The sequence below is a fragment of the Lampris incognitus genome, chromosome 4, assembly GCF_029633865.1.
Source record: "Lampris incognitus isolate fLamInc1 chromosome 4, fLamInc1.hap2, whole genome shotgun sequence".
NCBI classification, from domain to species: Eukaryota; Metazoa; Chordata; class Actinopteri; order Lampriformes; family Lampridae; genus Lampris; species Lampris incognitus.
The window spans coordinates 17,315,784-17,343,113 of NC_079214.1; the positions used below are offsets into that span (position 1 = coordinate 17,315,784).

Here is a 27,330-nt window from a genome sequence, read left to right on the forward strand (position 1 = left end):
ACAGTTCAACACCGGGATGAACGACAGCAATTAACGTCGGCATATAAGTTCTGATTGTGGGAATCGGACCACCATTTCCCTGTGAAATCAGTAAGGAACTGTCCGATGAGATCGCGAGGGTGCGGTTGAGGAACGCCGTGAGAGCCCTGAAACGCTGTTGACATCACAGGCTAGACAACAACAATAGAGCGAAAGACAACAACCGCCGACTGCTAGCTCACTAGCGCGGTGGTATCGGATGCGAGTGCTGCCTGCTAGCTGTTTTACCATGCCAGGCAGCCGCTCCGCCGGTAAATCTGCCGGGTCGCCCCGAATTTGACTAGACGGCGTTGTTAAAACGCTAAATAGGTGTCCGGCGACAGGCAGGAGGACAACTCTTCCCGCCTTCGTCACTCCGTTTTCGTCTGTTTTACGCCGAAATCGCGCTTGTGGCTTTGGCTAACCTAGCTAAAAGCTAAGTCCCGACTTCTCCCCTTCCCCAGTGGCCCGGCCGGAGATGCACGGAAGATGTCGGTGTCGGGGCTGAAGGCCGAACTGAAGTTTTTGGAATCCATATTTGATCCGAACCACGAACGTTTCAGGATAATTGACTGGAAGCCCGACGAGCTGAGTTGCCAGTTTAACGTGACCGGGGAAAAGCTGTTGATTATTCACTGCAACATTACGGTAAGAGAAGGGTCTGAGTTTGCGATTATAGGCACTGCTTTTTTTCCCTTTTTTTCCCCCCTTAAGCTGAAGTTAACGAGCTAATTTTGCTAGCCAGTCGCATGTAGGACGGGTTTTTGCGTAGTTTCATCAGCCAGCACTTGGCACCCACGAAGCCTTGGCGGGTGGATCAGGCGAGCCAATATTAGAGCTGACAGCAACTGGAAATGTCGTCTTACTCTCAAATACCGTCCTTAAATAAACCTGCGTTATTTTACAGCGTGTCGAACTCCGTGATATACACGGGACGACGGAAACGCGTTGGCGTGATCATCCTGTGGGGGGAATATTGACTGTCACGAAATGTACTGTGCTTTCTTTAGGAATCCTATCCTTCTACGCCGCCAATTTGGTTCGTGGACTCTGACGACCCAAGCTTGGCACAAGTTTTGGAGCGCTTAGAGGATGTGAGGAAAGGCAGCACACTGGTACGTATTTAGGCCTTCATACTTTTGGATCTGATCGAAAAGGACTGAAAACAGTAGAGCCGAATCGCAGCGGTCTGCCAGTAACGTTATCCTTTTCTACGCAAATAACCGTCAAAATATTAAAGGATCCACATTTTTCACTTACGCACGGATCTTAGGATTTCACGTATGGCTGTGGAATCTAAGATTGGCAGCTCTTAACAGTCGTTAGCTCTTCGCTGAGCAAACCTGTTGATGACCCGTATCTACCTACAGCGCCTTTTGCAGAAGTTATTCAACCCCCTCGACAGTCATCACCAATTTCTGGATTATAAAAGATACTCGCATTTGTTCCTTAACAATGTTATTTTTGTGAACCCATAAGCGCTAACGGCATGTTCGTTCCCAAAGCAAAAATAAGCTGTGATTGGCTGACTTTTTTTTTGTAAATAAATTAAAAGCTAAAATAGTGCTTGCATAAGTATTCAACCCCCACATATATACTTGGTAGAGTGCCCTTTTGCTGCAATAGCAGCCATGATTCTCTTGGGGTAAGTATGTACAAGCTTTGCACATTCTTCTGGAGTAATTTTCGCCCATTCTTCTTGGCAGAATTTGTACAGGTCTTGTAGGATGGTGCCTCTGGACTGCGGTTTTCAGTCTGTGCCACAGATTTTCAATGGGATTGAGGTGCGGACTTTGACGTGGCCACTCAAAAACGTTAACCTTTTTGTTGCTGAGCCATGCCATTGTTGCTTTAGCCTTGTGCTTAGGATCATTGTCCTGCTGGGAGGTGAACCTTCTCCCAAGCTTCAGTTTTATGGCAGACTGCAACAGGTTTTGTTCCAACATTTCCCTGTATTTAGCGCCATCCATTTGAACAAGGTTCCCAGTGCCTGTAGATGAAAAGCAACCCCATAGCATTATGCTGCCCTTGCCATGCGTTAATGTGGGGAGGTTGTTTTTTAGGGCATGAGCAGTGTTAGGTTTGCACCACACAACGCTTTGTGTTTTGGCCAAAAAGCTCAACTTTCATCTCATCTAGCCACAAAACCTTTACCCACATCCTAACTGGGTCTCTCTCATGCTTGGTAGCAAACGCCAAGCGTGCTTTAATATGCATAGTTGAGCAACAGCTTCTTTCTTGCCACCCTCCCATACAGGCCAGATTTATGGAGTGCCCGTGATATGGTTGACTCATGCACACTTACTCCAGTTTCAGCCACTGACCTCTGGCACTCCTTCAAAGTGATTGCAGGATCATCTGTGGCTTTCCTCACCAGCCCACATCTTGCTTGGACACTTACTTAGCTTTGAGGGACGGTCTGTCCTACAAAGCATCTGGGTGGTGTGATACAGCTTCCACTTTCTGACAGTGGCGCAAACAGTGTTCTGTGGGACATCCAAACACTTGGATATTGTTTTGTATCCCTTTCCCACCTTCTGTATTTTAATCATTTGTCTCTTACTTCAGTATTATGCTCCTTTGTCTTTATTTTCTGATGGAGTTCACACCCAGCTAATGAACTTTACACAGAGTGCTTTTTGTACCCACAATTGAGACAGGTGCACACTAATTATGTCCAATTGTGTTAACCTGAGTTTGTTTTAGGAATAATTTGTCATTTGTGTAAACTTTGAGCTTTCAGAGCACAAGGGGTTGAATACTTATGCAAGCACTATATTTTAGTTTTTAATTTATTAATAAAAAGTCAGCGAAATGTAACTTATTTTGGCTTTGGGAACACGCTGTTAGAGCTTATGGGTTCACAAAAATAATTGAGTATCTTTTATAATCCAGAAATTAGTGAAGACTGTAAAGGGGCTTGAATACTTTTGCAAGGCATTGTATATTCATTGTTAAATGCTTATGTAGTCCTTTTGTTTACCCAGCATATGGAAGCATATTTGGGTCATGTGCCGGTCAGTTTACATTTCTTAAATGAGTTTTATGACACAAATGGATTGAAGGGAAAGAGTGGAGCTAAGTAGGCCAACTGGGGTAACCAAGTTTTAATGACTTGTCAACCAATATGCTCTACAGCAGGAAGACTACACCGTATAGCAATATAATGCTGGTTTGCTGAGTGTGGTGTCATTGAAAGAAGGCAGATAATGGTAGGCAGATAATGGTGGTAAATCATCTTTTGGCTGACCATTTAAGTATCAGAGTTTGCTTTAACACACTGATGGAAAGCAGTCTATTTTAATCGGCCTTTTTAAATCAAATATTAGTGATTTTAAGTGTTTATTTTTAATTTTGTTCCTTCACTTTGGTACGATTGTAAATGGAGGATTAGTTAAAGTGTTTGCTGCTACACTACAGTTAAATCAACTGTAGTTTAGCTGTAGTGTTGTTTTTACACTTGGTGTTCTCTTCCCAGGATTTACATATCTAGAATTTACTGCAGTTAGCATGTCCTCTGGTCATTCAAACATCAGTAGATAGATTGCATGTGGCAGTATTGTCAAGCATCTCTGACCCAGCCATACTTACTGTAAGGGAACTCGGGTGACGTGTCCAGTTGGCAGGGACAATAATCTGGGTTTTCAACAGGTCTACTGGCCTTGCCATGTGAGTATTGAGACAACTTCTGACTTCTAAATGTCTCTAAACTACAAGCAGCTTCTTTTACAAACCAACATGTCAGCTGCCCTATCCATACTGCATGGTCTGTTGAAAAGTCACAATACATTCTCATTAAACAAGTTTTGTCAATTTGTGTGCTTGAGGATTTTTTTTGGTACTTTTCCATAGTACCGTGGACTAATTTCACTAGCTCTTGGCTGTGACAAAGAGTAAACGATTGTCACTGTTGTTTGCTAGAAGAAAGGCAAACTTTGAATTTCAAGGCATAGATAAAATCAACCAACCCCTTTTGCCAGGCTTTCTGATTGTTGCACAGATGTTTCAGGTTTGGCCTATATTTTAGTTGCACCAAATTAGCAGAAGTATAGCATCCTGCTAAATGAGTACAACAGCTAGAAAAGCGCTGTAAAAAATTCAACTTGATTGATTGATTGATTGAACTAATGCCTATGTAGTTTTTTTTTTTTGTGTGCAAACAACATTAATTTTTTGTATGTATGCATGATACATTAGCATTAATGTTTTTGAATTCCAGCTGTTATGAGTCACTCAAGGGTTGACAGACACTATATTTATTTTTTTTGTACACCAGAATGCTTACACTAAAGTCATATGTGAGTAGCCCAATTAGTGTAAATATGATCAGGCACAAAAACAATTTCTGCTGTATTGTTTCACAAAATCTTGAATGTCAGAATAGGCCTGCCCTCAATCCCATATTAAGGCCATGTTCACACCATCTCCTTTTTTTTGTTTTTTGAAAAAGTGCTATGTCAACTATATTTTGTGCTGATAACTTACAAAAGCAGGTCATGTGACGTATACTTTGTGTCCAGAATGACCAGCAGCAATAGTTGGCACTATCAGCAGACAGTATGACACTCAGTCCACAGATACTCCCTCAGCATGGCTAATGTGCTCTAATAATGAGTCCATTATCAGAGTTTTTTGGTGTTCGATTGCAAATACTGCCAAGCTGTTTTTACTAGTGCTTTCTCCATGTAATTTATGATTGTTGTTGTCTTAAACTGTTAGCTGCTTAAAATAGCATGACACTGTTTTTCCTCTGTTTTGATTGGTGAGCTCTCAAAGTGGTTGTTGTCATCTCCATCTGTATTGCACCCATGTTGAGGCCACTCTATTAATATTTGTGTAAAATATGCACTGGTAAGTTTGGGGAAAAACAGAACAGTGTGAACATGGCCTCAGTGTTTAGCTCTGCACTTATGTTGTTCACTGCAGCAAAAAATGAGACCTTGACAACACTCAACAAAAGCGTGCACTTCACTTTTCATGCCTGCAACAGTGCATCTGTCACCTGTCTTGTCTTGTGTTATTCCTGTGCTACAGTTCTTGCCATCTTTTTTTATTTTTTGAGCATTTTATTTTTGTTTTTCAAATGGTATACAAACCACATAGCCGCATATTGACAATACAAAAATGCTCACTGTATGTTAGACGTCTCAAAATTAAATTAACAGACAATAAAATAAAGATGTAACAATTAAAATTTTAACCACCAACAGTAAGTAAAACAATAGAGGGAAAAAAAAAGACAGGTTAGCTTTATCTAAGGACAGCATTACCTAAGGACAGGATGTTGTGTTGCTGTAAAGCGCACTGGGGCAAATTTGTGATATTGGGCTATACAAATAAAATTGACTTGACTTGACTTCAACCACAATAGAATACTGTCTTTTGCAACACTAGTTTGGTGAAAATAGAGAGACTATTCAGATGATCATTCAATCATGTGAGATGGGAGCTTCTCCATGTAGTTGATAAAATTTTGCTATATTTTCCTCTTAGTGAATATGTTATCTTTTCCAGAGGTATGCAATTGTTCACTTCTGAGAGCTATAATCCAACTGGCAACGGGAGATCTGTCTTCCATTTCATTGCAATACATTTTTTGGCAATGGCCGGTAGGCTTTCTGTAAACTTGATGGAATGACGATGTGTAAGATTAGAAAAAGATTGAGTTGCTCAAAAAGCATATCTCGGGATCTATTGGGAAAGCAACTCCATGAATTGTGGATAAAGCATCACAAATCCCTGCCAAAAACCTTGTAGTTTATTTCACTGCCAAGTGGAATGAAGCAAAGTGCCCCCTACTAGACCACACTTAAAACAAAGGGATGAGAGATTGGGGTTAAACCCATGTAGCTTGGACGGGGTGAGAAAAAAATGATGTAAAAAATTGAGCTGAATTAACCGATATCTTGAATTTAGAGTACACATAACACCTTTGCTACATAAGTCCCTCTACAGTTCTGGATCAATCTCTGTACCTACCCCCCCCCCCAAGTCTAGATCTTTCTGGTTCAGGAATTGACAGAAAAAGTAACAGCGTCATAAACCTTAGAGATGGTTCTAACCATTGGTTGACTGTCATGAAAAAGAAGTTCAGTGGGTGACATCTTGGGTAGTTTCCACTGTCCTTGAGAGTTAAACCTTATAAAATTTCTAAACAAGTATGTAAAAAAAAAATCCAGTTCTTGCTATCTTAAATGATCTAACTAACATTTCCTATTGGCATTCTCTATTCCAGCTTTTGCAACAGTTGAAGAAGCTCATTTGTGACCTCTGCCGGCTCTACAACCTTCCCCAACACCCTGATGTGGAGATGCTGGACCAGCCCCTGCCTGCTGGCCCCATAGGACAAGACCGCAAGGCAAGGCATCCTAATGTGTTCTCATCAAATACTTAGTGTTATTGTGGTGCAGCCATAACACAGGGCAGTTTTTTACTGTTTGCCTTGGATGTCAGTCTTTAGGAAAACCAGACCCATATTTACAGGAACTGCAAGACACCTCATAGAAGAGTTGAATTATTCACACCAAGCACTTCTCTGAGCAAATAGGCTTTTCTTTGGTCAGTGAAAGGTACTCTGAGCTCAGTGCATGTGTTTTAGGCTCAACTTCTTTTGTGATTTTAGCATGGAACTACAGATGAGGTCACATCTGAGGAAGAAGAGGAAGAAGAAATGGGAGAGGTATGTATTCAGCCCTGTTGTAATACATATGAACTACTGTTCTCAGTGTCTTGGGCAGCATGGTGGCCCAGTGGTTAGCACTGTTGCCTCACAGCAAGAAGGTCCAGGGTTCGAACCCCAGGCCGTCCCAGGTCCTTTCTGTGTGGAGTTTGCATGTTCTCCCCGTGTCTGCGTGGGTTTCCCCCAGGCACTCCGGTTTCCTCCCACTATCAAAGAGATGTATGTTAGGGTTGATACTCTTGTCTGTGCCCTGACCAAGCCAATAGGAAGAAATACCTGGAGATGGTCCCCGGGTGTTGCACGGCAGCTGCCCACTGCTCCTAGCTACACAGCTAGGGTGGGTTAAATGCAGAGTGAATTTCATTGTATGTATATACAAATGACAAAGTGTATTCTTATACTAGGCACCTGCTGGGATATTTTCCTTTTATCTCAGTTGAATATATATATTAAAAAAAGCATTGTTAAACTGTTTTGATTGCATGCGGTGATACTTTGGGACTATCTCTAGTTTGATGAGGGTGTCATTCCTCCAAGAGTATTTATCTTTTATATGTGACCATAATCCCTTCCTTTTATCACTGTCAACCACCATTGATCTTGGTTGCTGTCCATCCATTTAGTCAATTTAGAATAATGCTAGATCAAAAAAACATGAACATCAAACATGAACGTTTCTGGAGTAAAAGATTGTGTTACATTTGTTGTCAAGGTTCTGTAGTTATGACGCTTTGGCTCACGACTAGCTGGTTGTATATTCAGTTCATAATGGAATTATACCTCGTCCTGCTGTTGCACTCTTTGTAATCTGCATGTAGTGGGGTTTGGATAAATTTGTAAAAATGCAAAATGTAATACAACAGGACATAGAGGACCTAGACCACTATGAAATGAAAGAGGAGGAGCCCTTAGATGGGAAGAAGTCAGAAGATGATGGAATTGAGAAGGAGAACCTGGCCATCCTGGAGAAGATCCGCAAGAACCAGAGGCAGGACCACTTGAATGTAAGTGCTCATTCGGTAAGGTGAACTTTCATACATTTTTGGGGTTGGGGAAGCATGTGGTTATATTGGTCTAAGTTAATATTTTACATATTCCTTAATGTTTTGCATTCTTGCTTGAAATGTGTATCTAGAAAATAAGCATAACCAACCCAACTATTTCATCCTAGGTTCTCGGCTTTGCAAGGTGGAATTTTGGAAAAGTTTTGAGAAGAGATATATTAAAATCAGTGATAAGAAATTTATTAGATAAGATTACCTAACAGCAAGGGAATGTGTCCTGATTCAGCCTTTCCTTCTCAGATTCTGAGTGTGTCCTCTTCAAGCAGTGTAGATTTGTGAAAAGATTTTTGTCCTAGGATGGTCCCCTGTCAGCTCGTCATTTGTTTAGTGGCCTGACTGGGCCTCTCTTGGTGTCTGAAATCTGTCAAAATTAATTGAGTCTAACAATTGAACTATCCATAGGAAACAGTTTAGGCGAATCAGAGCATTTTCTCAAACAGCGTAGAAAAATAAATGTTGAAGTGTAGTGGCATACAACCTATACTTTGTTGCTGGCCTATGCTTTTGGAGATGATAGGCTTGCATTCACTGTGAAAAGCATCTGCTGTGCTTTGTGTCTGTATTGTTTTTTTTTTTTTCAGGGAGCGGTATCTGGTTCAGTGCAAGCCTCTGACCGCCTAATGAAGGAGCTTAGAGAGATCTACAGGTCTCAGAGTTACAAGACAGGTAGGTACTCTGCTCGAAGAGTCTACTGCAGGGTTCCCCAATTAGTTTTCCCCAAGGGCCAAATCATGTCATGCATGCCAAGCCAAGGGCCAAAATGTCCAGGGTTTTTTTCCCCATTGCGCTAGCAAAAGTTGTTTTATGTGCAGATGTTGTTGTTGCTACTACTACTATTACTACTACTACTACTACTATTATTATTATTATTATAATTATTAGTGGTAGTAATAATTTAGGCCTGGGATTCTCAAAGCTTTTGTTGAGGGTCACACAAGAAAAGAAAAAAAGCACTCTTGAAACTAAATAAGTCCAAAACCAACCATTTAATTATGGACAAAAATAAATGGATGTTAATTCACCAATCAGTGAGAGAAGTGAGAGCGACGGGATGAGGCAATCCTTCTGATGTCAGGCCGGTATTCTGTTGTGGCAAGCCTGAGGCACTGGCCAAGATGTGCATTGGAGAGTCTGTTTCCTGGTTCTTGATCGAGATCATTTAAGAAAACAATGACTCAAATATGTACTTGGCGGGGAAAATTGTGAGTAGGAGCATTGCAATAGTTCATGTTTTTGACTCGAGCTTGGGGAACCACTCATGTTTTTGAATTGAGCTTGGGGAACCACATTGATCCAAAAGTCAATCATCCCAATGTCCATGTGTTGTGCTTTGAGCAAATCAGATTTTCCCATCTCAAAGACCTCTATCTGAAGAGTTGCCTCATCTATGGAAGGTACCAGCCTTTTTGGCCTCTGCAGTCCACTGGCCGTCAGCCAAAATGGAGAACAGCTGTTTTGGGAAGAGGGGGATGTCACCTGAGAGTTTAGGGGAGCTTTCAAATCATTCCTTGAAGTTTTCTGCCATGCTTGTCATGAAATCCTTCATCGCTGGATCTTGCCACATGTCCCATGTGGGAGGATCACAAAAAAATACCATATGCCATCATCATATTGTTACTTAAAAAGTGCTGATATTCTTAGGCTTTTTGGCTTCGCATTCCAGATAAAATGACACCAGGTCATTGCGCAGGTTGCATGCCCTCTCCAACACACGGCCTTTGCTCAGCCAGCAAACATCATTATGCAGCAAAAGGTTCTAGTGTTCTGCTGACATTTCCTCCAGCAATGGTCTGAAAAGGCGATGTTTCAGACTAGAACTCTAGTAAATTTACCAGTCTTGTCACAGTATCCACCACCTCTTTCATTTCCTCGCACAGTTTAGCGCACAACACTGATTTGTGAATAATGCAATGAAATTATAAGTGTGCTGAGTTAACAGCGGCAAGCTTGATTACCAATCCCTTGCAACGGACACAATTTTGCTCATATGTAAGCCATTCTTCTCAAAGAACTGTGTTAATTCATTAAAGATGATTTCCCCAGTTTTGTGCCCAAGCAGAAGAAGCAAAAAAAAAGAAAAAAGAAAAAAAAGTAGCCCTTCCTGAAAGGTCTTCCCATCACAAAAATCTTGCGAACACAGATAGCTCTTCTATATTGGTTCAGAACATATGGCTTCTGCTTTCTTCAAATCGGTGAGTAGATTGGAAAAATACTCCTCCACTAAAAGTTCTACTCTTCTTGTTGCTGTGTTAGTCGACAATGACACCTGCTTTAATAGCTCCACAACCGTTTTCTTGTTTTTCTCATCATGCCTTAAAACTTTGCCAGCCATATCAATGATATACTTTTTAATAAACACTGCATCAGTGAATGACTTTTTAGCTTTAGCAAGGTTCCATGAAACATGCAATGATGCAGGTGATGGGTAGGGTATGGTGTCAAGGAGAGAAATGTGGAAGGACAGATGGTGGTGGATTTTGCGAAAAAGATGGCAATGGCTGTGGTGAATACATATTTCAAGAAGAGGGAGAAACACGGTGAGGTACAAGAGTGGAGGAAAGTGCACACAGGTGGACTATATTTTATGTTGAAGACACGATCTGAAAGGGATTGGAGACTGCAAGGTAGTGACGGGGAGAATGTAGCTAGGCAGCATCAGATGGTGGTCTGTAGGATGACTTTGGAGACCAAGAAGAGGAAGTGAGTGAAGGCACAGCCAAGGATCAAATGGTGGAAGTTGAAGAAGGAAGACTGCTGTGTGGAGTTCAGGGAGGAGTTAAGACAGGCACTGGGTGGTAGTGAAGAGTTGCCAGATGGCTGGGCAAGGACTGCAGAAATAGTGAAGGAGACAGCTAGGAAGGTACTTTTTGCGTCATCAGGACAGAGGAAGGAAGACGAGTAGACTTGGTGGTGGAATGAGGAAATTCAGCAAAGTATACGGAGGAAGAGGTTGGCAAAGAAGAAGTGGGATAGTCGAGAGATGAGGAAAGTAGACAAGAACAAGGAGATGCAGCGAAAGCAAAGAGAGGTGGCAAAGGAAAAGGCATATGGTGAATTGTATGAGAGGTGATACACTAAGGAAGGAGAAAAGGACTTGCACTGATTGGCTAGACAGAGAGACCAAGCTGGGAAGGATGTGCAGCAGGTTGGGGTGATCAAGGATAGAGATGGAAATGTGCTGACAAGTGAGGAGAGTGTGCTAAGAAGGTGGAAGGAGTACTTTGAGGGGCTGATGAATGAAGAAAATGAGAGGGCGAGAAGGTTGGATGATGTGGGGATAGTGAATCAGGAAGTGCGGTGCATCAGCAAGGAGGAAGTGAGGGCAGCTATGAAGAGGATGAAGAGTGGAAAGTCAGTTGGTCCTGATGACATACCTGTGGAGGCATGGAGGTGTTTAGGAGAGATGGCAGTGGAGTTTTTAACTAGATTGTTTAACACAATCTTGGAAAGTGAGAGGATGCCTGAAGAGTGGAGAAGAAGCATACTGGTACCGATTTTCAAGAATAGGGGGATGTGCAGAACTGCAGCAACTACAGAGGTATAAAGTTGATTAGCCACAGCATGAAGATATGGGAAAGAATAATAGAAGCTAGGTTAAGAGGAGAGGTGACGACTAACGAGCAGCAGTATGGTTTCATGCCACGAAAGGGCAATACAGATGCGATGTTTGCTTTGAGAATGTTGATTTAGAATTAGAGAAAAGGCCAGAAGGCGTTAGATTGTGTCTTTGTGGATTTAGAGAAAGCATATGACAGGGTGCCGAGAGAGGAGGTGTGATATTGTATGAGGAAGTCGGGAGTTGCAGAGAAGTATGTAGGGGTGTTGCTGGATATGTATGAGGGAAGTGTGACAGTGGTGAGGTGTGCTGTTGGAATGACAGATGGGTTCAAAGTGGAGGTGGGATTACATCAAGGATCGGCTCTGAGCCCTTTCTTGTTTGCAATGGTGATGGACAGGTTGATGGATGAGATCAGGCAGGAGTCTCCCTGGACTATGATGTTTGCGGATGACATTGTGATCTTTAGTGAGAGTAGGGTGCAGGTTGAGGAGAGCCTGGAGGGTCGGAGGTATGCACTGGAGAGAAGAGGAATGAAAGTGTGTCGGAGCAAGACAGAATACATATGCGTAAAGGAGAGGGAGGACAGTGGAATGGTGAGGATGCAAGTAGAGGTGAAAAAGGCGTATGAGTTTAAATACTTGGGGTCAACTGTCCAAAGTAACGGGGAGTGCAGTAGAGAGGTGAAAAAGAGAGTGCAGGCAGGTTGGAGTGGGTGGAGAAGTGTGTCAGGAGTGATTTGCGACAGAAGGTTACCAGCAAGAGTTGAAGGGAAGGTTTACAAGATGGTTGCATGACCACCTACGTTATATGGTTTGGAGACAGTGGCACTGACGAAAAGACAGGAGGCGGAGCTGAAGGTGGCAAAGTTGAAGATGCTAAGATTTTCACTAGGAATGACGAAGGAGGACAGGATGAGGAACGATTATATTAGAGGGACAGCTCAGGTTGGATGGTTTAGAGATAAAGCAAGACAGGCAAGATTGAGATGGCTTGTACATGTGTGGAGAAGAGATGCTGGGTATATTGGGAGAAGGATGCTGAATACGGAGCTGCCAGGGAAGAGAAAAAGAGGAAGGCCAAAGAGGAGGTTTATGGATGTGGTGAGGGAGGACATGCAGGTGGCCGGTGTGACAGAGGAAGACGCAGAGGACAGGAAGAAATGAAAACTGATGATCCGTTGTGGCGACCCCTAATGGGAGTAGCCGAAAGTAGTAGTAATGTTTGCGGTGATCTGATTTTGTAGGGTCGTTGGCATTAAAACTGGCAGCATACATAGTGTTGAAGTGCGGCTTGATATTATCGACTTTGCAGACAGCTACAGTCTGCATGCATATCAAGCATGTCAGTTTAGCATTGGCGTGGTCCGTTAAAATAAAACAACTGATCAGTCCAGTCAGATTTGAACTGACGGTTTTCCTGGTTGACTGTGCTTTTTCATGCAGGCCATGTTCTTGGTTTGGGACAGTTATTGGTTATCTGTGACTTAGCTGGTGAGTGGCTCTCTCTAGTCAAGGACTGTAGAGAGCACGGAGTATGTTTTACATCTGTATACATGCGCTCTATGGCATAGATCAAGTGTGGGGTGAGGTCAAAATAAAATAGAGCTGGTCGGGCGTCCCTATAGACACAATTGGCTGTATCTGCGGGTGGGAGGCCAGATGTGGGTATGTGTTCTGGTCGCTGCACTAGCGCCTCTTCTGGTCAGTTGCGGTGCCTGTTTGGGGCGGGGGAGGGGGGAATGGCGTGATCCTCTCACACGCTACGTTCCCCTGGTGAAACTCCTCACTATCAGGTGAAAAGAAGCAGCTGGCAAATCCATATGTATTGTAGGAAGCATGTGGTAGTCTGCAGCCCTTCCCGGATCAGCAGTGGACCAGCGACCGGGACGGCTCAGAGTGGGGTAATTGGCCAGGTGTAATTGGGGAGAAAAATCCAAAAAGAAATAAAATAAAGTAGAGCAGCACGCACTTTATTTCACATGTTGCATGCTTTATTTCACTTATTATGACAGGTGTGTTAGTGCCAATGGGTCAGCACGGGCCAGACATTTGGCTCTTGCTGGCCGGACCTGGTGCACAGCCCACTTACAAGGGTTCAGGGGTCTACTGTAAAGCAGCCATGAGTAAAAACCGCTTTTGTAATATATGTGTTTGTCTTCACTGCACCGTCTACCAGAGTTGTAATGTTCACAATTGCCAAAAGATAAGGCTATGTCCATTTTAAAGATGATTCAGAGTATCTTACTGTGATTGACCACTTTGTTGTCTCTTGCTGAATTGATGATTATAACCCACCCATTTGGTAATTTGAGAAGGTTAAAATGACAATTTCAAAAGCTTCTGATTGCATTCTCTTTTGGCATACATGTCCCAGGAGTCATCCACCACAGCACTGGAACACAGAGCATTTGGTCCACGTAGCATCTCTGGCAGACCATCTGCTGCTGGCTGCTGTTACCACCTTTGCAACGTTTGGAATTTTTGGCGGGAATGTCGCCACAAACACACATTCATATTGCTCTGTATTACTGCAAATGCAAGAGCTTTCATCAGTGACTGACAGGCTGAATCGTCATTGTCCCCCCATTCAGTGAACGATAGTATTTAACAAATATTTATATAAGTGAGAATTTTCAATTGCCACTCTAAATTAAGCACTTCACAAATATTTGCAAGTGATCCAGATCCGCTTTTGTAATCAGAATAAGCATGTAATGAAACACCAGATTGATGTGCTGTTTCTCCAGGAGCCTCTTTTTCACCCATCTTTGAAAAAATGGTTTTAGGTTACTGGTGCAGAATTGCTTGTCTGTGCCTATATGAATTAAAATACTTGTACGAGTTATATAGAGTAGTAGGGAATATGAATATTTTTATATGGTACCTCTTCATGGCCCATCTATGAATTCTTAATGTAATTTAACAGGCCCTCACATATCTTTTTAAACATATACATCTTTCTTTCTATAGGCATCTACTCAGTGGAGCTTGTCAATGACAGCCTCTATGAATGGCACGTCAAGCTGAGGACGTAAGTAGGCGTTGCTTCAGTGATGCAAGATAGTTGCTTTGTTTCCTTTTTTTTCCTGTATGTAGTTTATATGAATAAGCTGATGGCACAATTGTGTAAATCCGACAGGGTGGACCCAGATAGCCCCTTACACAGTGATTTACAAGTCCTAAAGGAAAAAGAGGGAATGGATTACATTCTGCTAAACTTTTCATATAAAGTGAGTAAACCCTGCACCTTTCATACAAATAACAGACTATTTTGAGTCTGTCATGCCAATAGTTTTCTAAATTTTGCGATCATCTTTTCATAGGATAATTTCCCCTTTGATCCACCGTTTGTACGGGTAGTTTCGCCTGTGCTTTCTGGAGGGTGAGTTCATTTGGAATATGACACCATTGACATTTTTTGATAACACTGTTGATAAAAGTCTACAGCCGGGAACACACCAGACATTTTAAAGGCCTATCGTAACCCTGATTTGTCCGTACCAACTGATTTTTAAGGTCATGGAGAGTGCACCAGTCTTCACAAAATAGGGCTTGTTCACCATGGACAGTTGGTACAAGTTACCTTGTAGTGTGTGGAGGTTAAGGATTCAAATCGCATAACTCCCAATCATGCCTTTAACCAAATTGAGCTGTCATAATAATGTTTAACAATCTTGTACATGTATGCTTGTCTATGACTGTAATCCGCAAACCTCAGTCATTAAATGTGTGATGCGGAGTCTTTCCCCTGTCTATTAGGGCTTTAAGTGTGTTCCCGTCTGAGTCAGACTTTTCCTCCTTTGCTTTTGCTCTAGTTATGTTCTTGGAGGTGGTGCCCTGTGCATGGAGCTTCTAACAAAACAGGTATGTCTTCTTATCTGTTAATTTGAATGTCAGCTTGCTCTGTACCAACACCACAATTAGCAATACATCCATGGACAATGACATGCCTTTGGAATTTTAAACGACAGCATTTGGTTTTACATTGCAGGGTTGGAGTAGTGCCTATTCCATAGAGTCTGTTATCATGCAGATCAATGCCACTTTAGTCAAAGGAAAAGCCAGAGTGCAGTTTGGAGCCAATAAGGTAAGTGGAAAGACATTGTTCATTTCAAATCAACAAATTTCTTGTGGTAACTTAACCTGCTCAATGAATGATGATGATGACAATGATAATGGTTCTCCAACAAGAGAGAGACCTGAGTGTCTGGCCCTCAAAGCTGGCCTGCAGCACTTTATATGTGAACCAGTTAGTCCTTCAGTAAGTACTGGATATATAGTACGTCGCATTCTTCCCCAGAGAACAGTCAGAGATGCATATCTGTTCATGCTTCAGTTGCATGTCACTTTCCAAAGATTGTTCTCTCAGTGGTGTCTTGTTTGTTTTTGGCTACCCATAGAATTTGAAATACACCAAACAATCAGTTAGTTACAAAACCACCCAGGGAAGCTTGTTCTTCCAGGCTAGCCTTTTGCTGCCAAAGGAAATCTTGGTAAGTGGACTGCATTTTATATAGTGCGTTTCTAACTGAAACAGCCACTCAAAGCGCCTTACTTAATTAATTATGTAATTAATTAATTCCACAAATTCACACGCTCGCACACATACTGATGGTGGTGTCAGCCAAGCAACATAACAACCAGCTCTTAGGGAACAGTTAGGATTTGGGTGTCTTACTCAGGGACACCTCAACATTTTTGCCAATAGGAGCCGAGAAAAGAAACCAGCAACCCTCCAGTTTACAAATTCATGTAGCAGACGCTTTTTATCCAGTTACCAAACGACCTGCTCTACCTCCTGAGAGACTGCCACCCCATAGTCCCATTTTGAGGTCTTTTTTGTTTACATAAATATGATATGTATTTTAATATCTCTCAATGACATGCTCTTCATTTCTGCCTCCACCAAATTTGTTTGTTGGTTAACAATAAAGTTTGCCAGAACAAGGTTTATCATTAAACATACACATTTTTTTTTGGTCTACATTTTAAACACCACCTTGACCTGAAAACCAGAGCTATTCTATTCCGTCTAACATAATGAGTGTCCTTCACTAAAGCCACTGACATGTTTGTTGTTCATTTTGGGAACCAAAGGCAAACTACAAACACTGCTTTTCAGACTTTCCACATTATTCGTAAAGCAACAAGGAGACTTTAGGTATATTTTTATCCCTAGAAGCTGCCTGTGCAATTTTTTTTCTTTTTTTGAGTTGATGGTAATCGCCCTGAAAATTGCACCACTTAAGAAGTTTTCTCTCATAATCACAGCAGTGGTACCTCTTTGTAGAACTGGAACATGTTTCTGAAATGCTTGTTTTCCAGGCCTGTTAAGTAGATTGGTAGTTTCCCATTGCATACTTACATGTATGCAAGTTTTCATTCTAGCACAATCTTATCTAGAGAAGGGTAAATTTAAGCTAGTGACCTGCTGTTGTGTTAATTCAGCAGGCTTTGTCATTGCTTGAATAGTTGCATTATAGCTATTTAGACATCTGAATATGACATCATTGTGGGTCAGAGGGTGACCGTTACAGTTCGATCAGAGGTTCCATCTTTTATTTTCCCCTTCTCACTGGACAAAATTATACTTGAACTTTTCATAGCCTGTTTTCGATGATGTTTACTCTTCTTTATTGTCATGGTGAAGATAGCACATTTTAAAGGTTTTATGTCTGGTCTCTTCTTCAGAACCAGTACAATCTTGCCAGAGCACAGCAGTCCTACAAGTCCCTGGTTCAGATCCATGAAAAGAACGGTGAGTGTTCTTGTCTCAGGGAGTATTTCTCATCTTTTTTTGCTGAAACAGAATTCCTGCCAATGCATCAGCGCTTAGGAAGATGGATGCTAGCACATTTGCTGCTGTAATAAATACAAGCGTTTACGTCCACATAATCCTAGCCCTGTGCTTTTGTTTAGGGTAATTGGTTATGAATTACATTAACCAGACGTTGATAAGGTAGTCACTGAACAGCATGCTTGTGTTGTAAGCCCACATCACAGCCATAACATATGCATGTTTACAGGATATATATGGCATTTTGGTTTATGTTACAGATGTAACTCCATTCATTTGGCTTAATTGCTGCAGTGGTAAAGGCCACGCGGCGATTGAGCCAAATGAAAGGGAGACTTTGGGAGAGCGTCTTTATCCAGCACTAGCTGCAGTGCGCACCATAAACCACCAGGTGACAAATGTGAGCAGTCCGTACTGCAGTTTCTCTCTCTCTCTCTCTCTCTCTCTCTCTCTCTCTCTCTCTCTCTCTCTCGTGTGTACGCGTGCGAGAATGAGATTGCCATAAGATGCCAGTCTGTAATTGCATTTCTGTGATCGCAAAGTACACATCAAATCCATAAAAATAACTGTTTGGTGTTCTCTTGAGTGGGGTTTGCAAACACATTTAAGACCTAAAGTCTAAATGATTTATATTCTGTTTACACATTAATTGCAGTAATCCGTGGAAAATAAATCAGATCCATGTTTTTGGACAAGTGGCTCTAAAAACCCGCTAAGAGTGGTTGCCAGGTTCGCTATTACCTGCGGTTTTTACATTACGTGACCATGCCGCTTCTACTAGGACAGTGACCACACTGCTACAACATGCTAATAGGCGAGCTATATGTAGAAAAACAGGAGGAAGATCTGGTAAACTGGTGCTATTGACAACTTTCCTTCTTAAGGAATGTCCTCACTTATAACCTAGTAACTTGATCTTTCATCATACCCCAAGTCCCCAGAACAACCTAATGAAATGAAGGTGCTTTTGCTTGGGTCAGGATGAGAAAGGCAGTTTAAACACTACAATATGCATCACTTAACCAGTTGCTTAGCCACCAAAGTAAACTAATGCGTGACAGTCATTTCGAAATAATCTGACAGCCTTTTGTTCTGAGAAAAAGAAGTCGTTTAAAACGATGTCAAAAAGTTTGTATTTTCTGCTATCAGAATCAGAATACTTTCTTCATCCCCGAGGGGAAATTGGGTATCTGTTTAATTTGGGATTAATGGGGAATGAGAGGGACAAAGAAAGTGCCTGGACCAAGATGACGTATATTTTGTATGTGCCAAAGGTTTTTGTTTTTGTTTTGGCTATTTTTTTTCAAACTTTTTATATACATTTAAAAAATGGACAAGATGTGTGACGAGATGCCCGTGATGCCTATTCAACAGCCTAATAACGGTCAGTCCGGGTGATTTACTACTGTAGGTCGCCTGATCTGAACCTGATTGAGCTCGTCTAGCATGCCCTGAAGGACTGTGGTGTGAAGCTAAGCCACACAACATGGAGGAAATTGTATTTTTATAGCGCAGTTTTAACATGAGAGACAATGGCACATCACGTGGTGGTGAGGTGAATAAGGTGAATTATTTTTCGTTCATCCGGTGTTCCTCTAGTTCTCCTGTGCTGAGGGTCAGCAGTGAATGATTTGCTGGCTTGCGAAACATGATCGACTTCTCGTTTACTTTCAAGACTCATGTTCGAATACATAATGTTTTGGTTTTGACACTTTCACTGCAAGGGCTTAATTTGTGCCGGCAGGATCCGGCACAAATTAAGCATTTGAATATCTGGAGCTCGTAAACGTGGAACAGGAATCACAGTTCCCTAATTGGCTGGTTTGCATTTTTGTAGCTTTTACAGCAATATCATTTCCATGTGGAAGTCGACATCTCAATCTTTGGTTGTCGCTGCTCAGGTGGGGTTCATTAGAGGAGGGGCTTTAACTGTTCCTCCTCTCCTCTGTGACTTTGGTTTATGGGCTACACAACAAAAAATCAGAAAAAGATGATTATTATCCAGAAAATTCAAGCAACATGACCTATTATTATTCCCATGCAGGAGTGCATTGAGCAGAGTGTGCAAAATTGTCTTTATGCATGCTCAATAGTCCAGGTAAAGACAGCAGAAAGTTGAATCAGTTCATCCGGACACAACGGTACTTAGGAAGGGTCGATTGAGTCAAATGAATGGCATGACCTCTGTACCATAACTCCGTTACAGCTTGCCTTTTACTTAAATGGTTAAATGGCTCACATTCCGTATTGTTTAAATCTGAGTTGTAAGATCTCCGCAACTGGGTGACCGTACCCCTAAAGCAGCACTGTTCTTTATCATTGCTCGGTTGAAAGTAGGCAATATGACCCTTTCACCCTAATCACGTAGCTCTGCAACAAGCGTCGCCTTGCCATCAGCATTGCGCAAATCTGACGATCTACCTGCTCTACGAGGCACGCCCTATGACCATCATGTTTTGACCACAAACTATTTTCAGCAGATCGAATGGAGTTTGGTAACTTGTTCCACCACTGGGGAACTACAGATGGGAAGAGTGTAGCTAGTGACTTAGGACCCCATTGTGACGGAAGTGCCAGGTGCCTTTCATTGGCAGAGCGTAGTGAGCGGGAATGAGTGTAGACCTGAAAGAAGGAGTTCAGGTAGGTGGGAGCCGTTTTAGTTGCTGTTCTGTAAGCGAGCATCAAGGTTTTGAATTTGATGCAAACAGCGACTGGGAGCCAGTGGAGGGATATGAACAGCGGGGTGACGTGCTGTTTGGAGTTGGTTGAAGACCAAATGCGCTGCCACGTTCTGGGTCATTTGCAGAGGTTTGAAAGTGCATGCAGGGAGACCTGCCAGTAAGGAGTTGCAGTAGTCAATGCGTGATATAACAAGAGTCTGTACCAGGAGTTGTGCTGCATGCTCAGAAAGGAAGGGTCTAGTTTTCCTGATGTTGTACAGGGCAAATCAGCATGACCGAGTAGTCAAGGCCATGTGAACCTTAAAGGTTAGTTGGTCATCAATCATGACACCCAGGTTTAGGGCAGACTGTGTGGGCATGAGTTGGGTTGATCCGAGCTGGATATTGATCTGATGTTTGTAAGGGTGGACTGGCTGGGATGACAAGGAGCTCAGTCTTGGATAGGTTAAGCTGGAGGTGGCGTTCTTTCATCCATGCAGAGATCTCAGCAAGGTGTGATGATAGCCGTGCCAAGACTGTGAGGTCATCTGGCGGGAATGATAGGAAGAGCTGGGTATTGTCATATAAAGATAATAGAACTTCAAAAAAAAAAACGCTTTTTATTTTAAATTGCTCATAGCCTGTCTTTTTAAGTGAGTCAGTACACCAGAAAACAACCAGTATCAACTTTATTTTTCATTATTTCAACAAACTGTATGAAGGGGAATAGAGATCGTGTGCCTCAGCCATTAGGAATTGAACCTTGGCAATTTTTATAGCTTGGACACAACATGAATGCAATGCAGGCAGCGGAGCACCTTTCGTTGCTTTGAAAGGAAGCATTCCTCTGATGGCTGACGCCCCATGGCAATGCCCGACTGCTGTAATAGAGGCACTGGAAAGAAGAACTGGAGTTGGTCCTCCAGGCACTGCAGCCGCCCACTGCTCCCATACAGTAGGATGGGCTAAATGCAGGGAACACTTTAGTTGTAACAATAAAATTTGTTGTAAGAATACAGTGAAAAAATAAAGTGGCTTAGAGCTCAAGAATAAGGAAAACATTGGCTTAAAGTTTTCTTTTATTTTGTTTGGGGGGGGGGTTGTTGGTATGGTTTTTACCAGCAGTTGGTTCTTGGCGGGGTTTTTTTTTCTTAACCCCAAAATTGATTTAAACTGTCAAGTAGAAAAAGAACATTTTTGGATTATTACAAATTTTATGTAGTCCCTTAGGATTACTATATAAGTGGGCCCCACCCCAGCCAGCTTCAAACAATGTTCATAATTTTGCTTTTCATGAATAGTATTCATCCCACTGACAGTGTTCAAGTCCTCTTCACGTGAAGCATGCCAAGTCCTGTAATACTTAGATTCACCAGCTATTTGTTGTAACTGTCAACAGGTTAAGTCGTCAAATGCCAAAGTTCCAAATAAGACTAAAATTGAAGGGTTTAAATTAATATTACTGTAATATCACCTTTTTGTGTATACACTGTACCAGTTAACCAAAATAGTGTGGGTAATATACAAATCACCATTAAACTGCAAGGCTAAACCGAGTCATATTCATTTCATCACAATAAACAAATCAGACTTGAGGAAAGCCTGTCTGATAGTGGAGTAATCTCTCAAAAATGCTTAACCTGTAAATGTCATTTAAAAGGGCGCCCATCATTCCCATCAATTTCCTTTCCATGTCACAATATGGCATATTACAAAGAAGAAATATCTTCCCTGGAAAATGAAACAACTTAAAATAACTCGACAACTAAATCATGTGGAAGCTGTCGGTTGGTTTGCCTGAAATTACTCAAAATGAATTATTTGTTTTGAATTATTTTAAGTTTTATGAAGCTCAAGGGTGTTGGTGTGCATGTGAATGTACTCATTTTTGGTACCCACCACCTATATTATTAGCCTATTATTTATATCAGAAGGTAAATTTCACATGGCTGTAGATTTGGTACTCTGTGTTTACTATTTGGCCGTTATATAATATTGTTTTCTTTTTTCCCCCCCCAGGTTGGTACACACCCCCTAAAGAGGACGGTTAGGCTAGGACCATTGCCATTCCTGCTCTGGGACCACACGTTAAGGATTATTTTTCTTTTCCTTGTGATGTTTTTGTTTTTTGTTTCGGTATTGTTCAAACCATTTTTTCTTCCTCTCTCAAAGTGGAGTTGTTCTCATGGGAGTTTGAACCCGTAACCAAATTTTTCCACATTCTGTAAATCACCCTGTGAGACACATACATACACACACACACACACACACACACACACACACACACACACACCATCATCATTCATCGGCGGTCACTCTTGGTCGAGTACGACTGTCCTCCTTCTAGGTCCTTGTGGGTATCCTTGTGGGAGGACATCTGTGCAAGACAGCTTTTTACATAGAGTGGCTGATGCGCCTGCAGCCACCACACGGTCCTTGCCAGCGGGTGGCCAGAGTCCACTGGCATGGAGAACCAAAACAATTGGGGACCACACTCTGTTGTAGCCGCAGCCTTCATCCGCCTTCACTGGCATTGTCTTCCGCCAGTTCTGCGGTTGACGTTTTTGTTGGCTTGCGCTTCATCCGGAACCTCCCTCTTGACCTATCCGCCTTGGGTGACCCTACCGGGAGCCAAGCTCCGGACGGCATAGCTCTTGGGATCAGTAGTACATGAAAGCTTCTCCACCACGACAAGGTGGCGATCCAGGAGAAGATAGAGACACACACACACACACACACACACACACACACACAAAACCAGCATTCGTAACTGCTGCTCTGCTGCTTGGTACAGGATATTTATCTCTCTTTTGCATCTGTTGTCAGATACATACTAGTTTTTCAGTTGCGACGTCATCCCATACTCCTCCGGGAGGGAAGAAATCCGTGGATTTGGCAAACCCTTCGATTTTTGACGCCAAACATGCCGAGGTTACTAGATTGTGACTTTGGTCAATGGCAAGGCATGGCTTAAGCTTCCAGCAGCAGCACTTTGATGCTCAGTTGCCAGAGACTTCCTCTCCAGCTGAAAACTGGAATGGAAAATGGCACATGACATTCCTCTCGTGTAACACAGTGATGGCTGGGACCAACATTTAGATGTTGGTGGTGGTAGGAACGCTGTCCTACTCTCCATGGATGGCTTCTGTTATATTTGTGCTCATGTGATATCTTTTTAATGCCAAGATTCCCTTCTCCGGAATATCGTGTTCCCGAGGCTCGCTTGCTTACAAACAAAACTCTTATCTTCAAAAGCCCGAAGCCCTGAGGTGGGGAGGAAGCCAAAGAGACTTCTGTGGCCAGGGTGGGACAGTCCTAATGAAGAATGGCATCCTGTTGTACTCCCAAGATGGAAGCAACTTTCATTGCCACAACCACCTCTAACTAGGCCACTCCCTACAGGCTATAGTGCTCATTGTTAGGCTGGCCGCACACTGAAACATAGCAAGGGTAAGCAGGGGCATGTTGGAAATGTATCACACTGTAATGTAATTGATTTTGACTCCACATGTAAACATGTAAATTTGTATCTCTGCAAATCAATTTAATTGTTTTTAATGTAACCTTGTCTGGGTCTTTGTTTGGGCAGAGACCACATTACTATATACCCTTGACTATTAAAAGGAGGGGCACTGCAACTTCTAAAGACTCAATTATAAGGAAAAAAAATGCTTCATGGTTACTCTTGCAGAATTCAAAATAAGGAACACCTTAAACCATGTTCTTATGTAAGCTTAATGACTACTACTGTTATGTGTTTCTGTTTATTGAGATTTAATTCTTAGATAAGTTATCGGCAACAATGTCGATATCGCTCCTCATATTCAATGCCACCTCTTAATTATAATGGCTGTAACAGTAATTGCATAGACACAGCTGTTTCCGGCATTCCAGGCATTTTGGCTATTTGTAGCTAATCACCTAAACTTGATGAACTTCAGTAAGGCTATGCAGTGAAAGATGGTCAACTTGGTGGTTCAACGTTTTGAGGAAAATAAATCTCAGCAGTGTGGTGCCGGTGCAGTAACTCGCTTAGTCCTTGTAGCTGGTTGACATTCTGACCACTTTGCTAATCCTGCGCTTATAATGGTCTGGAAAAAAAAAAGTGACCTTTTTTCCCTCTGACTCTTCCCTGACCAAAATTCAAATTCACAGCAATAGCCATGACTATCTACTGGCTTCTTTGAGAAATTTAACTTTAGTCCTGTCCGTGTCCAGAATTTGTCCAGATTTGCCAAGGGGGGACCCAGCTCTTCCTGTTGCCACCTCACTCTCGGTTACTATTCATAACCACTCTCAGTGCTGTCATGTCCCTCAGCATGCTGAGTCCTACATGTAATGTGAATATATGCAGAAAACAGTGTCAAGCATTCCCCTTAATGCTTTCACAATTATGTTGTGGGTGTTTGTTTTGTGGGTATTCACATTGTTTAAACATTTTCTGAAGAAAAAAAACCAGCAGTGAAAGCTCAGTTAATTCCTGTCAATCCTCATTTCTGAGTTGAGTATTGGATTTTCTCACTCTAACCTCAGTCACAACACAATTATCCTCAAAAAGAAGGTAGAAATAAGCATTTTATGTACAGCTTGGTCCACATCACAAACCCGTTGTACCAAACCATTTGTTTTGAGCCCCAGGGCGTCATAGTGCCGGTCAAGCAATTGACAAGACTTTCATCTGGTCTTTGGTGCATGGATCTTAACCTGAGGACCACTGGCATGGTTTTGAGGTATTTTGCTGCCACTGGTGTCATAATGTTCATGTTGTTCTGTTGAGCCCTCCCCTGTGTGTTCTCTAGAGAAGCAAACTCAGGAATAATAACTGCACACTTGACTGCACTAAGGATTGCATCAAAATATCAAGAAATTCAAAATTAAATGTATCTGTTGGGGGTGGAGTAATAACTGCACACTTGACTGCACTAAGGATTGCATCAAAAATATCAAGAAATTCAAAATTAACTATCTTTTGGGGGTGCAGTTAAGACAAAATAGTCACTTAGATGAGTGATGAAATGTTTCTCCCACTAAACGTCATGTCCAGATGAACTGATTCAACTCTGGGAAAATAGTCCCATATTTTGCCAATTTCAGCTTGCTTTGCTGTTGGATGGCACTCAAGAGTTTATTTCGCTTTTGTGAATATCTTTCAGGGTCATAAAACATCAGTTGATTGATTTGTGCTGTTTAGCAAGTTTGTGGAGTGATAAAAGTGTGCTGGGTTTGTCCCCTAACCCTGAAGTTTTTTTTTTGCTTGGTCTTTGGGTGAATTTGGAATACTTTTTGCCTCGTCTCTTTAATACTACTGTCTATTGTGTATCAATGCATCAGTTAGTGGTTCCAAAGCTACACCAGGCAGCAGTGGGGTTGAGTGGGGTTCATAATAAGGCTAGACTTCTCTATTGTTATTGGATTTCTTAATTCGCATAGCGAGTTACCCACATGGTGCTACGCATACGATATGGCACAGAACGCATTTCTCCCTCAGTTATTTACTGAGCCACGGGAGTGAACATCCAGGAAACATGGGCAACAGTAATTTCTGTTTTTATCACTTTTAGAGACACCACAGGCCCCAACACAGTAGCACTTGTACCATCAGAATTGGTGTAAACCGACATCATTAAACCTGCCACTAAGAATAATGCCATATGGTGGATACTTGTCTTTTGTGCAGTGAATAGCCGGTTCTTTTTAACCAGCATGGTTGTATGACTAATGTGTCTTTGGGTTTGGCAAACAGCATATTGGTCTGAGATCTGAACTAGCCTGATTCTGGGTTCCTTGTTTTATTTTGTGGGGGCCAGGTTATAAAGTTATGCACTGTTGGCATGCTTTGGTTTGGTTTCATTTTTTCCATTGCAAGGGTGATTTTGACCATGTACAGTAATTTGTAAACTTGCATCAAGTTTATGAATAAATAATTTTATGGAATATCTCTGCTTTTTTTATAAGTCTGCTTAACTAATCACTTATTTGCGTTTTAGTTTGTCAATCATTGTAGCAGAATGCACGAGCCTTCCGGACGTCAGTGCTCCCGAGTTTTTACAATCCAAAACTTTTGTCCATTTACCACAGTTGCTTGCTAGCAGGTTCGACTTTTCCCCCATTCTTACTGTTAAGTGAGCAATGCTAACAGGGTGTCTGAGGAGCGTAGTGGTCTATTCTGTTGCCTACCAACACGGGGATCCCGGTTCGAATCCCTGTGTTGCCTCCGGCATGGTCGGGTGTCCCTACAGACGCCAATTGACCGTGTCTCCAGGTGGGAAGCCAGATTTGGGTATGTGTCCTGGTCGCTGCACTAGCGCCTTCTCTGGTCAGTCGGGGCGCCTGTTCAGGGGGGAGGGGGAACAGGGGGGAATAGCGTGATCCTCCCATGCGCTACATCCTCCTGGCCAAACTCGTCACTGTCAGGGTGAAAAGATGAAGCAGCTGGCGACTCCACATATATCGGAGGAGGCATGTGGTAGTCTTCAGCCCTCCCCTGATCAGCAGAGGGGATGGAGCAGCGACCGGGAAGGCTTGGGAGAGTGGGGTAATTGGTCGGATACAATTGGGGAGAAAGGGGGGGGGGATAACATTGCTAACGAATTAACTGCCAAATTAGCTGGCAGACTGGGTCAACTTAATAGTCCCAGTCAAAATTCATAAACATTTGTGGTTGGTGATTATTTACTGGTTGTTCCGAGATCCCACGACGTGAAGGTACAGAGGGGGCGGTACCTGTCGCCTGATTGGTTGTGGTTAAAGTTAGGTAGTGGTTCACCCGCTACGTCTCATCCGTAAATAAGGTGACAGGTACCGCCCCTTTGTACCTTCAGTTCTTCCAATCTAGGAACAACCTTATTTACTACCCTGCTCAAGTTGACTTCAACTGTAGTTCTGTACCTTGCACATCTGTTACAAAGGAGTCAATGCAGTGCATCCAGACTACTGCTGGTGAGCCACTGTACTCTTCCTATACTGTCCAGCAGATGGTGGCCTTTACAAAGTGTTTTGCGGTTTCAATACATTTTAAGACACCGCAATCCACATATATGCCTTGTTTTTCCATCACAGAATTGACAATGGAAGCGCTTATGACCCAAGTGTATCACAGGACCCAAGGTAATTCACATCACTCCATCTGCTGTTTATAATTAAAACACAAGATCTAAAAAAGGGGAGTACCAACATATGGATAAATTACAACCCAATATTGTATATCCTTGTATGGAATGCCTGACACGAATTTCTGTATTTAAAGCATTTCCTGATGTGTTTGTCCACTATTTACACATGCTTCATTGGCTTCCAAAAATTATGAATATGAAGAACGACTGGCTCCATGAACCCTGTGTGGGTGCAAGGAGTCACCACTAGATGGTAATGGAACATTTGTGTTACTTTGGCAGATACATTTTTAATTAAGCAGTGACAATTACACACAGTACAGCAGGTTGTGCTACACTGTACCTTATCATTCTCTATTTCATGCTTTATTGCCGCATTCATATTTTCCTCCTGCAGCCTCTCTGGCTTATTTCCCTCAAGTTTGAATGTCAGCGAGGCCAT

At 42.3% G+C, this 27,330-nt stretch overlaps 1 protein-coding gene across 2 annotated transcripts; it reads left to right on the forward strand.

Moving 5' to 3' along the window:
• On the forward strand, positions 1–25,704 carry LOC130111496 (ubiquitin-conjugating enzyme E2 Q2-like). 2 transcript variants are annotated; one of them, XM_056278712.1, is made up of 13 exons: positions 1–666; positions 1,029–1,133; positions 6,254–6,376; positions 6,641–6,697; positions 7,561–7,716; positions 8,343–8,427; positions 14,290–14,350; positions 14,459–14,549; positions 14,643–14,701; positions 15,135–15,183; positions 15,311–15,406; positions 17,011–17,077; positions 21,796–25,704. In XM_056278712.1, the coding sequence occupies exons 1-13, from the start codon at positions 508–510 to the stop codon at positions 21,825–21,827; spliced, it is 1,140 nt and encodes a 379-aa protein (XP_056134687.1). In that variant the 5' UTR covers positions 1–507; the 3' UTR covers positions 21,828–25,704. The 2 variants fall into 2 exon arrangements, with proteins under 2 accessions (XP_056134687.1, XP_056134688.1); XM_056278713.1 differs by having other exon boundaries at positions 7,561–7,701.
• Positions 25,705–27,330: the final 1,626 nt, after the last annotated feature.

Coding starts and splice junctions, on each gene's coding strand:
- LOC130111496 (XM_056278712.1), top strand. CDS start 508: ATGTCGGTGTCGGGGCTGAAGGCCGAACTGAAGTTTTTGGAATCCATA. Junction 1,134..6,253: donor TGAGGAAAGGCAGCACACTG/GTACGTATTTAG, acceptor TCTCTATTCCAG/CTTTTGCAACAGTTGAAGAA. Junction 8,428..14,289: donor GTCTCAGAGTTACAAGACAG/GTAGGTACTCTG, acceptor TTCTTTCTATAG/GCATCTACTCAGTGGAGCTT.